This window comes from Hemiscyllium ocellatum, chromosome 12, assembly GCF_020745735.1.
Source record: "Hemiscyllium ocellatum isolate sHemOce1 chromosome 12, sHemOce1.pat.X.cur, whole genome shotgun sequence".
Taxonomy (NCBI): Eukaryota; Metazoa; Chordata; class Chondrichthyes; order Orectolobiformes; family Hemiscylliidae; genus Hemiscyllium; species Hemiscyllium ocellatum.
The window spans coordinates 51,041,061-51,056,973 of NC_083412.1; the positions used below are offsets into that span (position 1 = coordinate 51,041,061).

General features: G+C 39.3%; 1 protein-coding gene across 3 annotated transcripts in view; it reads left to right on the forward strand.

Annotated features, from left to right (window-relative positions):
- epha6 (eph receptor A6) overlaps positions 1–15,391 on the forward strand; it is a 695,738-nt gene extending 680,347 nt beyond the window's left edge. For all 3 annotated transcript variants that reach the window (XM_060833528.1, XM_060833529.1, XM_060833530.1), the window contains 2 exons: positions 11,103–11,252; positions 15,186–15,391. In XM_060833528.1, coding sequence (XP_060689511.1) covers positions 11,103–11,252; positions 15,186–15,300 — 265 coding nt within the window. In that variant the 3' untranslated portion in view covers positions 15,301–15,391. The remainder of the gene's footprint in view (positions 1–11,102; positions 11,253–15,185) is intronic.
- The last annotated feature ends 522 nt before the right edge of the window (positions 15,392–15,913 follow it).

The window sequence follows — 15,913 nt, forward strand, 5'->3', positions numbered from 1 at the left end:
AAGATCTTGACCAGATGGGCCAATGAGCAGAGATGTGGCAGATGGAGTTTAAGTCAGATAACTGCAAGGTGCTGCATCTTGGGAAAGTAAATCTTAGCAGGACATATACACTTAATGGTAAGGTCCTAGGGAGTGTTGCTGAACAAAGAGACCTTGGATCGCAGGTTCATAGCTCCTTGAAAGTGGAGTCGCAGGTAGATAGGATAGTGAAGAAGGTGCTTGGTACACTTTTTTTTAATTGGTCAGAGTATTGAGTACAGGAGTTGGGAGGTCATGTTGCGGCTGTACAGGACATTGGTTAGGCCACTGTAGGAATATTGCATGCAATTCTGGTCTCCTTCCTATCGGAAAGATGTTGTGAAACTTGAAAGAGTTCAGAAAAGATTTACAAGAATATTGCCAGGGTTGGAGGATCTGAGCTATGGGGAGAAGCTGAACAGCTGGGGCTGTTTTCTCTGGAGCGTTGGAGGCTGAGGTTGACTTTATAGAGGTTTACAAAATTATGAGGGGCATGGAGAGGGTAAATAGACAACGTCTTTTCCCTGGGTTTGGGAAGTCCAGAACTAGAGGGGAAAGGTATAAAAGAGCCCTAAGGGGCATCTTTTTCGCACAGAGGGTGGTACATGTATGGAATGAGCTGCCAGAGGAAGTGGTGGAGGCTGGTACAATTGCAACATTTAAGAGGCATTTGGATGGGTATATGAATAGGAAGGGTTTGGAGGAATATGGGCCGGGTGCTGGCAGGTGGGACTAGATTGGGTTGGGATATCTGGTCGGCATGGACGGGTTGTACATCTCTATGACTCTAATTGGAGTGTTCTGTTTCACTGTATCCCTGATTGGACAAGGATCTACTCTTTGCCCTTTGCTGAGAAATCAGGAAAGCCTCCTTTATGCTTATTTTGACAAATTCATGATAAAAAGTACAAATTGGCCCCTTCTGTTTTGGATTACTGCCATGGCTAACATAGGCTCTGTCCCATGCCATGTTATAAAATATCTGTTTTTTTTAATTTACTTTCAGTTTAACTAGAGCATATATAGCATAGAAAGGAGGTCATCTCATTCAATATATATGTGCTAGCTCTTTGCTGGAACAGCTTAAAACTGATCTTACTGCTTCTCTATGTCACCGTTGCCCTGTTATCTGCTCTCTTCCAATTGTTTATTTCATCTTATCTTAAAAGCTGCAATTGTGTGTGCCACAATCATCCCCTGTGGTAATCATCTTCATTCTGCAATAACCACAAGCCTGGCTCACAAAACACTCAAATGGTGACCCTCATCTCAGTCATTTGGGATGGTAGAAATAAGTTTATTAATTATCAGGATGCTGGAAAAGAATTTGGAATCCCCACTGTAACATTTTCCCCTTCTCAAAATTTTGTTTTTGATTTGTGATATCAAAAAGTTGCCACAATGTTTATCTCTACTTAGTGTTCAGGTCACTGACACCATGGTGAGCTTGAGAGGTGACAATGGAAAACAAAGTTTAATGTAGAACTACTCAGTGTATTGCGGTTTAAGGGTTCCATTGGCCTAGCTATTATAGTTTCAGGAAGTACTTTAAAGTCTTAATGAAAGTAAAGTTCTGTATTGCTTTTCCCTTGTTACCGAAGAGCCATGCTGTTACAGGCAGAAAGTAATATCAACTCTCTTGTTTCTACTTTCCTAACAGCAATCAGTTGCTCTACAGGCAGATTTAGGTTCTTCCTAGTAAAGTGAAACTCTATCTGACCACACTCCAATGTATCTATTTCCTTCTCTGTTGTACACTTTATTCCTGCTTCTGTCATTAAATCTAATTGGTTAAGGAGATCAACTATTGACCCATAGTTTACAGAGGTCCCGGATACCCTGCTGTCCGTGTCATACTGTTATCAGCTCAGAATTGTAGCACAAAAATGATGACAGTTAGAGGACATACACTGCAAAATGCCTTATTCCCATCAATTCCATATTGTCGTCTGAAATATGTGCTGTCAACACGATGGTTTACAAAATGCACTGAATGAGTTTTTCTAATTACAGCCAAATAAGTCATAACTGTATCTAGCTCCGAATTGAGAAGACTAAGCCCATTTTTTGTGGCCACCACCAGAAGCTCCTTACCAGTGATTCTGCCCCACTTTCCAAATGCTGTATCAGCTAATTCAAATAGTTTGTATCCTTAACAACTCTTTAGTTTTTAATTTTGGACCTTCTCTCCTCTTTGGGTACTTCCAACCATACACTACAGCTTGCTCTTCCTTCTCAAGCAGCTGCTGTCACTCAAGGTTAACGCATCACTTCCAGGTTTGTACTACTCCAATACAAACAGAAGTTGATGGAGAAATTACGCAGGTCTGGCAGCATCTGTGGAGAGAAAGCAGAGTTAATGTTTCGGCTTCAGTGATCCTTCTTCAGTACTGACTATAGCTAGGAAAGGGTTGATATATATGCTGAATGTATAGTAGGGAAAGGGGAGGGAGGGGTATATGGTAGGTGGAAATGGAACCCAGAGAATGACAGAGAAAACCAGACAAAGGGATGGGTAAAGGTCAGCCTGGGAGCAATCAATAGCTACTAATGGGGATTATTAGTAGATGGTTATGGTAGCAGTCCATGTGATGACAAGGCCTAGTCTGTGGGGATGGAGTAAGGACACGGGATAAGGTGTTCAGACTCTAAAATTATTGAACTCAGTATTGAGTTCTGAAGGCTGTAGGGTGCCCAAGTGGAAAATAAGATACTGTTCTTCCAACTTGCGCTGAGCTTTCCTGTAGCACTGCAACAAGCCTGAGACAGAGATGTTGCCAGGCAACATGGTGTTTTGTTGAAGTGCAACAAGAAGCTCGGGGTCATTTTTGCAGGCAGAACATAAATGTTCTGCAGAGCAATCACCAGTCTCCATTTTGTCCCCCCCAATGTGAGCAGTAAATACAGTAGGCTAGATTGAGTGAAGTACAGGTAAGTCTTTGTTCACCTGGAAGGTGTGTCTGGGGCCTTGGATAGTGAGGAGGGAGGAAGTAAATGGGCAAGTGTTACACTTCCTGTAATTGCAGTAGAAGGTGCCGTGTGGGTGTGGGGCATGTTGGCAGTGAAGGAGAAATGAACCAAAGTGTCCTGGAGGGAACAGTCCTTTTGGAAGGCTGACAAGCAAGGAGAGGGGAATGTGTCGCTTGTGATGGCATCCTGCTGGAGATGACAGAAATAGCAGCTAATGATCCTGTGGATCTGGATGCTAGTGGAATGGTGAGTGCATATCAGGGAGACCCTCTCACCCTTGTGGGAGGGAAGAAAGGGGTGGGTAAGGGCCAAAGTGCAGGAGATGGGTCAGACACAACTGAGGGCCCAGCCAACCACAGTGATTGGGAATTCTCAGTCGAGAAAGAAGGTGGATATTTTGGAGGCCCCCTTGTAGAAACTGATATTGTTAGAATAGATGTATTGGAGATGAAGGAACTGAGAGGAAATGAGAGGAGTTTAAGGCGAAGTTGTTCAATGTGAGGATGAGCTCAGCCAGGCAGAGGAAGGTGGCAGTGGATTGGCAACGATTCAGGCCTTTTATCCAGGAAGAAGCAGAGAGCCCTGAGATCATTCTGATGGGGAATGAACATGTAATTAGTTTGTACATTGGTGGTGAAGAAGAGGTAGCTAGAATCTGCAAATTGGACATTCTGAAATTGACATAAAGTGTCAGAAGAATCATGGATGTAAAGCACAGAGGTGAATTTTCTCTCTAAAGCCCTGGCTGAAATTAGGTTGCTTGAACTTCAGCAATTCTTTGTCAGAGTTTGGTGGAAATGGTCAACTTGCTGGGACACTTTCTGATCATTGTCATCATTTACTAAATAACTCCCTTCACTTTCTTTTCTGGAAAATGGTGAGTTAGAAAAAAGTAAAACCAAAACTGACAGAAAGAAGAGCGAGTGGGAGACAAGTAGTGAATAAAATGTTAGAAAAATTGAAGAATCGAATTATATTTTACGAGCTGATTTATAATGTTGATGCCGTAGTGGTGAGTGTTTCGCCATGATTTGATTGATCAGTTCATTCTCCATAATGAGAATCAAGAACATATGGACTGAAAAGGAGGCTTAGGGTCCATGTGCACAAATTCCTAAAAGCTAGTAAACAATTAAGAAAAAAATAATTTAATAGGTTAATATAATGTTAACAATATTTCAAGTGGACTGGAATGCAAAGGGATGTAAGTCATATTACATCTTTGCAGGGATTTGTTATACCTTATCTGGAGGAGGCCATTCAGTTCTGGGCATTACCTCACAGAAAGGCCCTAGAATGACTACAGCACAAATTCAGCAGAATGTTAGCAGGTCTGAAAGGCTAAACTGTGAGGTATGAATTACATGGACGAGGTTTGCATTCCTTGAATGTAGAATATTAATGAATATTGAAATTGAAGTGATTCAGATGATAAATGGATTTACTAGGGTAGATAGACATTATTACCTAGTGGGAGAATTCAGAAAAAGGAGCATTCCAGAACAAAATCATTTGGGGAACATTCAAAAGTACTTATTCATGTAAAGATAGAGAAAATCTGGAAAACTCTTTCCCAAAAACCTGTTGAGGTGATATTCACTAGAAATTTCAAAACTCAGATTTTTTGTGAGTCAAGGTTTTTGAAGATTTTCAAAGCAATTAGATTGATCGAAGAGAGAGATGTAGACGTTTGATGTAGATACTGATGAGTTGGCTTGACTTATTGATCATAATGACACAAAAAAATTATGATAGTGTAGTGTAGTGGCTTATAAAACCTAAATGAACGTTGGTTCAGATTCCACCATGGCAGTTTAGGGATTTGAATTTAGCTTGAATAAAAATCTGCCAATGAAATCTAATACCAGTAGAATCCTAGATTGTTGTAAAAACGTAATTTGTCCAGTCAATGTGTGTTTTCTGATCCACACTGATTAGGTTGACCCTTAACTGCATTCTGAAGGGTGGCAGCAAGTTATCCATTTCTACCAATTAAAACAAAGAATTGCAGAGGTTCAAGTTAGCTAATTTCAGCGAGGGTTTCAGAGGGAGAATTCACCTCAGTGCTTTGGACAGGGGAGAAATGGTAGTCAGCATCCAATAACCCATGCTCAAAAGTGCATGCATGAGACATGGAACTTGAGGCATCAAATGATTAAATAGTTTCCTTATATCTGGGTGTACACATATTGCTTGAGAGCAATATCTAGATTCCTAGGATCTAGACTTCAGCAAATATTAATAACATTTGAAGTTGAGATAAAGGAGGGATCTTTAAATTAAAGTGTGTGCCATTCTGATTGTAGATAGCTTATCTAATCAGCTAGCTATTGGCAGCAGTTCACAAAGTGTTCAGGACGAAAATACGCTATCAAGAAGAAAACATGTCATTTTATACCCTTCAATTTAGACTATTATGTTCTTTAAAATCCAATGAAGCCTGGTATAATTAGAAGATACAGTTTAAAAAAAAAGATTTAACTCTTTGTACCTGATATAATCACTAACTCAGTTGATACTTTCAACACCTTGACCTAGATGGACATTGATGTTCTCCAGGATAACTACATTAGCAGTTGCAGTTACAGTAAGTCTTCATTTAAAATAATAGTTGTATTCCTGAAAATCATGGCTTTAAGTAATTTTTTTTACAGTTTATTTTCCCATTGTCCCCACTGTCTGAGTAAAAATGTTTTTTCTGATTTCTTGGTGACTATCTTGTGTTGGTGATCACCAATGCTGCTGTTTCTCACCAGTGGCAAGATATTTAGGAAGGGATTTTTCTTTTGGATGTGGATCTCAATGTCAAGGGTCTGATAGACATGATGTGGAAGTGCTGGTATTGGACTGGGGTGGGCAAAGTTAAAAATCACACAACACCAGGATAGAGTCCAACAGGTTTATTTGGAAGTTCTAGCTTTTGGAGCTCTGCTCCTTCATCAAGTAGCTAGTGGGGCAGGATCATAGGGCACAGGATTTATAATAAAAAATTAAAAATCACACAACACCAGATTATAGTCTCACAGATTTATTTGGAAGTACAAGCGTTTAAAACTGTGTGGGGAGCAGCCTTTCCATGTTGAGTTTTCTTGGATTGCCTGATTAGTGGCCAGAGGACACCTTTGCCATCCAAATCAGGATAACAGATAAGCTTCAAAGTGGGAGAGCTAATAGGATGCCCTGAAGCATTAATCAATGGATAGAATTGAAGATAAAGCATGAGGGAGCACCTCCATCTTGGGAAGCCCTCTAAATAGTTTTTTTTTAAAAAACCCAGTTAGTTTAATATCTGTTCTTGGGAAAATCTATTTAAAGGATGTAATAGTGGAGCATTTAAAAACATATAATCAAGCAGAATCAGATTGGCTTCATGAAGGGGAAATCAGGCGTGACACATTTATTAGAATCCTTTGAGAAGGTAATAAGCAGGATAGATAAATGGGAGTCATTAGTTACAATATACTTGAATTTCCAATAGGTATTCAATAAAGTACTACAAATAAGTCTACTTTATAAGATAACAGGCCGTGATGTTGGTGGTAGTGTATGAGCATGGATAGAGTATTGTCCAGAAAACAGAGAGATGGGAGAAAGAGGGCATTCTCAGGATGACAACCTGTAACAAGTGGAATATTCTAGAGACCAGTCCTGGGCCACAATTATTTGTAATATATAAACAAATTGAATGATCGAAGTGAATGTACTGTCACAAAGTTTGCAGATGACACAAAAATAAGTAGGAAGGCAAGTAGTGAGGATGACACAAGAAGTCTACCAAGTGATATGAACAGGTTAAGTGAGTGGAAAAACGTTTGGCAGATGGGATAAAATGTTGGAAAATATGAAGTTGTGTACTTTGACAGCATGACTAGAAAAGTTGAATGTTATTTCTGGAGACGGTTGCAGCACAAAGAGAATTGGGGGCCCTCGCACATCAATCACAAAAAGCCAGCATCCAAATTCAGTGGGTAATAGGGAAGGCAAATATAATGTTGGCCTTTGTTTCAAAGGAAATATAGAGTAAAAATAAGGAGATGCTACTAAAATTGTACAAGGCACTGGTTAGTAAACAGCTCTGAACCCCTTATCTCAGGAAAGATATAGTTGCATGAGTTGGCAGAACAGGCGTGAAGGGCAAAATGGCCTATTTGTGCTTCTATCTTTGACAGCACTGAAGGCAGTCCAAAGAGGATTCACTACGTTAATCCCTTGTATGAACAGATTTGCTCATGAGGAGCAGTTGAGTAAGTTGGAGATGTAGTGGACAGCGAAAAAAGTTACCTCAGATTACAACGGGATCTTGTTCAGATGGGCCAGTGGGCTGAGAAGTAGCAGATGGAGTTCAATTTAGATAAATGTGAGGTGCTACATTTTGGGAAAACAAATCTTAGCAGGACTTATACACTTAATGAAAAAGTCCGAGGGAGTGTTGCTGAACAAAGAGAACATGGAGTGCAGGTTCATAGCTCCTTGAAAGTAGAGTCACAGGTAAATAGGATAGTGAAGAAGGTGTTGGGCATACATTCCTTTATTGGTCAGAGTATTGAGTACAGGAGTTGAGAGGACATGTAGCAGCTGTATAGAACATTGGTTAGGCCACTGTTGGAATATTGCGTGCAATTTAGGAAGGAGACCTAAAAGATGTTGTGAAACTTGAAAGGGTTCAGAAATGATTTACAAGGATGTTGCCAGGGTTGGAGGACTTAAGCTATAGGCAGAGGTGGGGCTGGGGCTGTTTTCCCTGGAGCGTCGGAGGCTGAGGGGTGACCTTATAGAGGTTTATAAAATCATGAGGGACATGGATAGGATAAATAAACAAAGTCTTTTCCCTAAAACTAGAGGGCATAGTTTTAGGGTGAGAGGGAAAAGATATAAAAGAAACCTAAGGGGCAACTTTTTCACACAGAGGGTGGTGCATATATGGAATGATTTGCCAGTGGAAGTGGTGGAGGCTGGTAAAATTGCAAAATTTAAAAGGCATCTGGATGGGTATATTAATTGGAAGGATTTGCAGGATTATGGGCCAGGTGCTGGTGGTTGGGACTAGATTGGGTTGGGATAGCTGGTCGGCATGGATGAGTTGGATAGAGGGGACTGTTTCTATGCTGTACATCTCTATGACTCTACTCATTGGAGTTTAGGAGAATGCAAGGTGGCCTTATTGAATCATTTACAATCTTAATAAAGTACATGTGTAAAGGTTTTTTCCCTTTGTGGGAGAGTCTAGGACCAGAGAGCAATCTCAGAGAAAGGATTCATTTACAAGAGAGATGAGGAAGATATTTTTATCTCTGAGGGTGAATCATTTACTGCAAGACTGTCAAAAGTGTGTCAATAAGTACATTCAAGACTGAGACAAATAGATTTTTTAAATACTAAGGGAATCAAGGGTTATGGGTAAAAGGCAGCAAAATGGAGTTGAGGATTGTCAGATCAGCCATGATCTCATTGAATGGTGGAGCAGAGTTGATGGGCTGAATGACTGCTACGTTTTATGCTCTTATTAATGGTCCTGGCTTTCACCTCATTATTGTGAAGGGGAAGCACAACCACAATGTGATCTATGGCTACAGGTAGATTGGAGGGAAGGGCCTGAAAGCTTTCTTGGAGAAACAGGCCCCCTCTCCTACATCCCTCCAACCTCCTCAGTCTGCAACTGGGAGGTCCCCTCTGGACAATTTACCTATTCCTGCTGCTGTGGGGAACTTGTGAACTGACTGAGAATTTATAATTGGCCTCTGACAATCAACTTACTAAGGTAAGCTAATTAATGCACTTGCTGAAAATGTGTTGCTGGTTAAAGCGCAGCAGGTCAGGCAGCATCCAAGGAACAGGAAATTCGACATTTTGGGCAAAAGCCCTTCATCAGGAATCAAGGGCTTTTGCACGAAATGACGAATTTCCTGTTCCTTGGATGCTGCCTGACCTGCTGCGCTTTAACCAGCAACACATTTTCAGCTCTGATCTCCAGCATCTGCAGACCTCACTTTTTACTCTAATTAATGCGCTTGCTCACATCCATCATCTCCCCCATATGGAGTGAAATTCTGCCCCAAAACCAAATTCTAGGACCACACTGAGCTGGGCAGGAGGAAAAAGTTGGCAGCTGGAGAGTAAATCACAGATCATGCCCCATTTCTGACTCTTGCTAGTTTCCACAATGTCAGAAAGGATACTGGCTGGGAATCACTAATTCTGCTGTTCAAAAGTTGCTGTCACCATTGTGGAAGTGGATATTTTAGAATGTCTGTAACTTAACTGGAGATGGCTACATTTTTTAAGCATTTCTAAATCACACCTGATGAATACTGATGTGAACCAGGACTTGGGAATAAGAAGTGCCTGAGTGGTAAGTAAAAATGGTGATGCTCCCTTTTTAACTCTTCATGAAATGCTGTAGCCTGAGCTTTTTCTATCTTGATTAAATTGAATTTTGATAGTGCTGCAATTGAAGAAGATAAGTGACCATTACATAATGTGGTTGCCAAGCTTTTAGTGCTGACAGTTGTCAAACTGCCAAGTGAGAGAAGAGAATTGGAAAAGTGGCAAAAACTTCAGTTGTCTTAGAATAGACCATCGACTGATATTCTGCATTGTACAATATGGAAAGCATCACCCAGTATGAGATTACTGCCTAATTGCTTGAACATTTCCAGTAACTTTCATTCAATCTGTAAAGAACATCTCTGTCTTCTGTTGGCTTGTTGAAAGCTTTGAGAGATGTCTGATCATTTTGCTTTAATAAATACTGTTTAATTATAGAACAGTCTGAGGAAATCCCAATTTGTTGGCTTAGCTACCGACCAATCCATTGATAATTTTTTCATGACAAGAGGTTTTTTTTGCATTTCTATTCTGGGGAGTATGCATGTGCTTTATATGAAATAGTTTTGGTCTTTAATAGTATGCTTTTCATGTTTTGGTTTTCCAATGGTTTTCAAAATTCAGTGAAGTGAATTGTATTTATTTTGACAGATTTATGAGTTTCTAAGTTTTCCAGTTATGTTTGTTCATTTCACTAGGGTATCCTCTCATTTACTTCAGCAGAATGAATATCTTAGAGCCTGACACAACTGGGACAAAGGCAAGCAACTTTGGTGAAATTCCCAATTCTCGATTTGATGATGACACTCAAATTCTTTAGTGATTTTAAATACATGATATTAAAGTCATACCTCTTTTTTTTAAGAGAAAACCAAATAATCAATTCAACCTTTAACCTTACATTTCTGCCATTATTAATGTCAATCTTTTTTCTGGTACTTAACCTATTTTTCTAACCAATCTGTTCAAACATGTTATTCCACATCTCTGGAGGAGGTGGGACTCGAACTGGTAGGGGCATGATCTATGTGTCACAGGAGAGCCCCAAAATCAGACTGTTGGTTGATTGTGTTTTATTTAAATCATTCATGGGATGTGGGCATTATTCTGAGTAAGAAACTGGGGACAACTCCCTTGCTGTTCTTCAGGATATTGCCACGGGACTTTTAACAACAACTTGGGCAGTTAAACGAGACCTCAGTTTATCTCATCAAAACAGCAGCACCTCCATCTATGCAACACTGTCTCTAAACTGCAATTGACTATTATTTTTGTGCTCAAGTTCTGGAGGGGGATTTGAACACAAAGTCTTCTATCTCAGATGCTGATGTGCTACTAACTGAGACACGGCTGACACTATTAATTAATTGTTTTACATTTTCTTTTGCTTTATACTGCAAAATGGTTTATTGAATCTTTTTCTTCACATTGTAGACCAACTACTTATCACCTGATTGAGCCCACTTCTCCATTATAATTTTCTGGTTATGTTTATTGTTTCTCTTGGGATTTATTCCAAATATTTCTCCGTGAACATTCGATTCTTTGTAAGAGACTAATGGCAGATCAAAGCAAATGGGTAACATTTTGTGTTCAGGTGATGAACTGTAGCCATAAATCACACACATGGAATAGCTGTTCTGGTTATCAGCTTTAATTTTCTCCTGATAAAATGTTGTGGCCTTCTGGTCAGGCTCCAAATAATGTAAGGACATGTGTAACAAATGGAACAAGGAGTTCCATTATGAATGCAACAAATGCAAAATACTTTTGAATTTCTTTTAATACAGATTACCAGAATCTCCTGGTGAACTGCCAGAGTTTTCTTTGTTTCTCTCCGTAAATGATTGGCTGGACTCAATCAAAATGGAACAGTACAAGAGCAATTTCATGGCCGCAGGCCTCACAAGTTTGGATTCAGTCACAAGGATGAGTATTGAGTAAGTAGAATATAATGTCATAACATCTTATGGTGGCTGCCCAAATCTCACTTCTCTGAGACTATTGCCTGGGCAGCATTTGCATTCATTGGTATGTGATTTTAGATGAAGGTATGCACATAATCTGCTTCATCAAAGAGAGAACATATTGAAGCAAACAAAACAGAGATTACTGGACAAGTTATGAATCTGATTAAATTGAACCAGAACCTCTATTCCTGAGGTACCCCTTCTTCCAACTAATCTAATACTGTCCAATAATTTAAGTTCAGTTTATTTCTATAAATTAATTGTGCTTTAAGCATACAAGCAAGGGATTCCCCTTTTGTTTCCACTTCAACTTCCCCTTTCTTCCAGTTTTATCTCAGCTTAACGACTTTCTCCTTTGCCACACTTTTTTACCATTATCATTTTATTTCTCTAACATATCTCTTGGTTCTACTAAGTAATTTTCTTCATCATTTTCCAGAAAGGGATGATCACCTATTTGGGATTATAGCTCCCCTAATAGTCAGCAGGAAATTGAAAAGCAAGTATGAAGGAGCTCTCAGATGTCTGTAAGAAAATTAGGGTTGTAATGGTAAGAGATTTTAACTGTTGGACTCTCATAGTGTTGAGGCTTTGGATGGAGAGGAATTTGTCAAATGTGTACATGAAAACTTTCTTACTCAAATGTGGATGCACCTACTAGAGAAGAAGCAATAGTTGACCTTCTGTTGGGAAATAAGGCAATGCAAGTGACTGAGGTGTCAGTGGGGGAGCACTTTGGGCCAACTGATTGTAATTCTATTAGTTTAAAATATTTAGGGAAAGGATAAAGCTGATCAAAAAGTTGAAGTTCTAAACTGGAGTAAGGCCAATTTTGATGGTATTAGACAGGAACTTTCAGACATTGATTGAGGGAGGCTACTCGCAGATAAAGTGATGGTTGGAAAGTGGAAAGCTTTTACAAATGAGTCAACAAGAGTTCAAAGATGGTATGTTGCTGTGGGTCTGAAGGTCAATGCTGGTAGGTGTAGGGAATGCTGGTTGACTAGATAAATTGAGTCTCTGATCAAGAAAAAGAAGGAGGAATATATCAGATGTTGACAGCTGGGATCCATAGCAGAGCATGAGAGCAATGGGAGTATACTTAAGAGGGAGATCAGGAGGGCAAAAAGGGGACATGACATAGCTTTGGGAAATAGAGTTAAGGAGAATCTAAAGAGATTCTATAAATACATAACAGGCAAAAGGGTAACTAGGGAGACAATAGGGCCCCTGAAAGATCAGCAAGACAATTTCTATGTGAAATCATAGCAGATAGGTGAGATACTAAACAAATATTTTGCACCAAACTTTACTGTGGAGAAGAACTTGGAAGCCAGGGAACTTGGGAAATAAATATTAATGTCTTGAGAAAAGTTCATATTACTGAAGAGAGAGAGGTGCTGGAGGTCTTAAAACACACAAAGGCAGATAAACATCCCAGGACCTGATCAGGTATTTCCTGGAACTTTGCGGGAAGCTCAGGAAGAAATTGCTGGGTCTCTTGCTGAGATATTTGTGTCATCAATAGCCATGAGTGAGGTACAGGAAGACTGGAGATTTGCTAATGTGATGCCATTATAGGCACAGTGGCTCAGCGGTTAGCACTGCTGCCTCACAGTGCCAGGGACACGGGTTCAGTTCCACCCTTGAGTGACTGTCCGTGCGGAGTTTACACATTCTCCCTGTGTCTGAGTCAGTTCCTTCTGGCTGCTCTGATTTTCTCCCACTGTCCAAAGATGTGCCATAGGGATGTGCAGGCTAGGGGGATACGCCTTGGGAAATTCAAGGTTACAGGGGAAATTCAAGGTTACAGGGTTCGGGTAGGGGGTTGGGTCTGACTAGATTGTTCTTCAGCGGGTTGGTGTGGACTTGATGGGCTGCATGGCCTGCTTCCACACTGTAGGGATTCTATGACTATGATGATAAATGCTGTAAGGAAATCCCAGGGAACAATAGACTGGTGAGCCTAACATCACTGGTAGGTTAGTTGTTGCAGGTGATTCTGAGGGATGGTATTTACATGCATTTGGAAAGACAAAGACTGATCAGGGAGAGTCAGCATAATTTTGTGTGTGGGAAATTGTCTCACTAACTTGATTGCATTTTTTGAAGAAGATTGATGAAGACAGTGATAGACATTGTCGATATGGACTTCATCAAGGTGTTCAACAAGAGTTTTTGGAGCTTGCTATTACAAAAATAAAAATTAATAAAACATGAAACTGACACATACTGAGCCAACACATCCCAGACATCTCATAATGTAGCTCCAGTGTGCCCAGCATGTTCATTTCCAAGTATTACTCCTTTTTCCCACGGGGATGCTATTGAGAAATAATTAGTTGTAAAACTGGCCAATTGCCATGTGCTGTCCAGCAAGAAGAAAACTAACAGGCGGATGCACACATATTTATCTATAACTTCAACTTGCGGTCTGAGCTGTAAATAGAAACAGCCAAAAAAGTTAATTAATGTGGTAGAGCTTTTCAGGTGAACTGAGTCCATGCTACTCGATATTTGTTACTTCCAAATAATGCAAAAAGCTCAACACGATTTGCCTTCCTAATTGCTTGCTAGCTTTGTGTTCTTTGTATAATTGCCTCTCAACATCAGCATTTTCAATTTTCTCACCTTTCAACAATATTTTGCCTCTTTACTTGATACTGAAGTGAATATTGTCATGTTTCCCCTCATTATACCTCACCAGCCACCTTCTTGCTCACTGGTTTAATCTATCTGTAAGTATCTGTTTGGCCAGCATTACCACCCAATTTAATGCAGATTAACATTTATTGTGCTATGAGCATTCTGACATTTGTAAACTTCAATGTGAGTAAATAGACAAAAGTCATCTCCAGTTCACTCGATGCATCTCGTCCACATTTTCTTTCTCCTTTTCTATGAGAAAAAGTCCTGGGAGCTACATTGATTTATAAAGATGAGCAATCATAAGTAAATCTTCCTTTTTGAAATATTTCTTACAATCTATTCTTATAATTTCTTACAATCAATGAATTCACAGCTTCACCACTTTTCAAAACTTCAAACTGTAAATATCTCTGTTCAGAAGAGGCAATGGCCTAGTGGTATTATTGCGAGACTATTAATCCAAAGACCCAAAGAATGTCCCAGATTTGAATCCCACCATGGCAGATAGTTGGATTTGAAATCAATAATAATCTGGAATTAGGGGTCTTATGATGACCATGAAACCATCATCAACTGTCAGAGGAAAACCCCATTAGGTTCACTAATGTCCATTATGGAAGGAAACTACTGTCCTTAGCTGGTCTGCTGTATATGTGACTCCAGACCCACAACAATGTGGTTGATTCTTAATTGTTAATGATTAGGGGTGAGCAATAAATGTTAGTCCACCCAGTGAGGCCCCCAATCCTGTGAATAAATTTAAAAATGTACTGGTTTCCCTATGTGGAGGGTGTATTTAAAATACTTGGAGTGCTGGGCAATGGAAATTTGAGGCAGAAAGTTGAGAGAGATCAGAGACAACAAATCGAATGATGGAAAATTCTCAAATTGTCTAATTGACTTAGACTTAAATGACAAATCTTAAACTGTTTGCAAGTTGCCAGATTTGTCATAAACTGTTCAAAATGAACCTCCTGTCTGTAACGTTTTTGCTAGTATATGAAGAAATATAGAAAAATAAGAACTATGCTATATAACTGCTGTTTCCTTTATCTGTATCATATATGTTTTCAGTCAATTTATTCAAGTGTAATATGCTGGGATCACCATTCTTTCTTTCTTCAGTTTTAGGTGATTCCTAAAGATGAATGAAATGGCTGGCTTTGTTTTCAGAGTGGATTGTATATTTTCATATAAACTTCCAATCTTTAACATACTATGACATAATATCAGTTTTACTTTGTTTTGTTCTAGTGATGTGAGAAGAATTGGGGTCACATTAATAGGACATCAGAGACGAATAGTGAGCAGTATACAGACTTTGAGACTGCACATGTTCCACATACAGGAGAAAGGATTTCATGTGTGAATACACTACTAATGCTATTGAGTTCTATCTCAGCAAGTTCGGTGGGAGAACATTTTATAACTACAATGCCTAGCTTTGTCTATGTGGAAAGTATGATGAGACATTGATAGTTGACATTTCCTTAATTTGGACAAGTTTTCAACATGAATCTTAAGCCTCCACAAGTTTCTGTACTTTAGATAAAACTTTACAAACCAATTCTCCATAGAGCTAACAAACTATTGCTAATAAAGTGGAGTCTAAGAAACACTAATTGCCAATTACTCCATTGTTATTTAAAGAAGAGTTCATGTGTAGATGGATACCTCTTGCAGTAATATTCTAATGGCCATGTGGCTGCAACAGTATTGATACGTTTAGAGTTATAGGTTGAGAAGTAATCTCTTTTCCATGTTTGTGACTGTTTAGCTGCTAATATCAAATGTGCAATCAAAAGATTGACTTTAATATGTTCTTTTTGTAATTTATTCTGTACAGATCCGAAAGGATTTTTTCTTTTCTTCAAATTAATTCTTGGTATGCTAGTAAATGGATAAAATAGACATTAACTGAACTCGAAAGTATTGAGTCTAAAAGATCTTGCAATTTAACTCATGAGAATAGATGTGGGAGT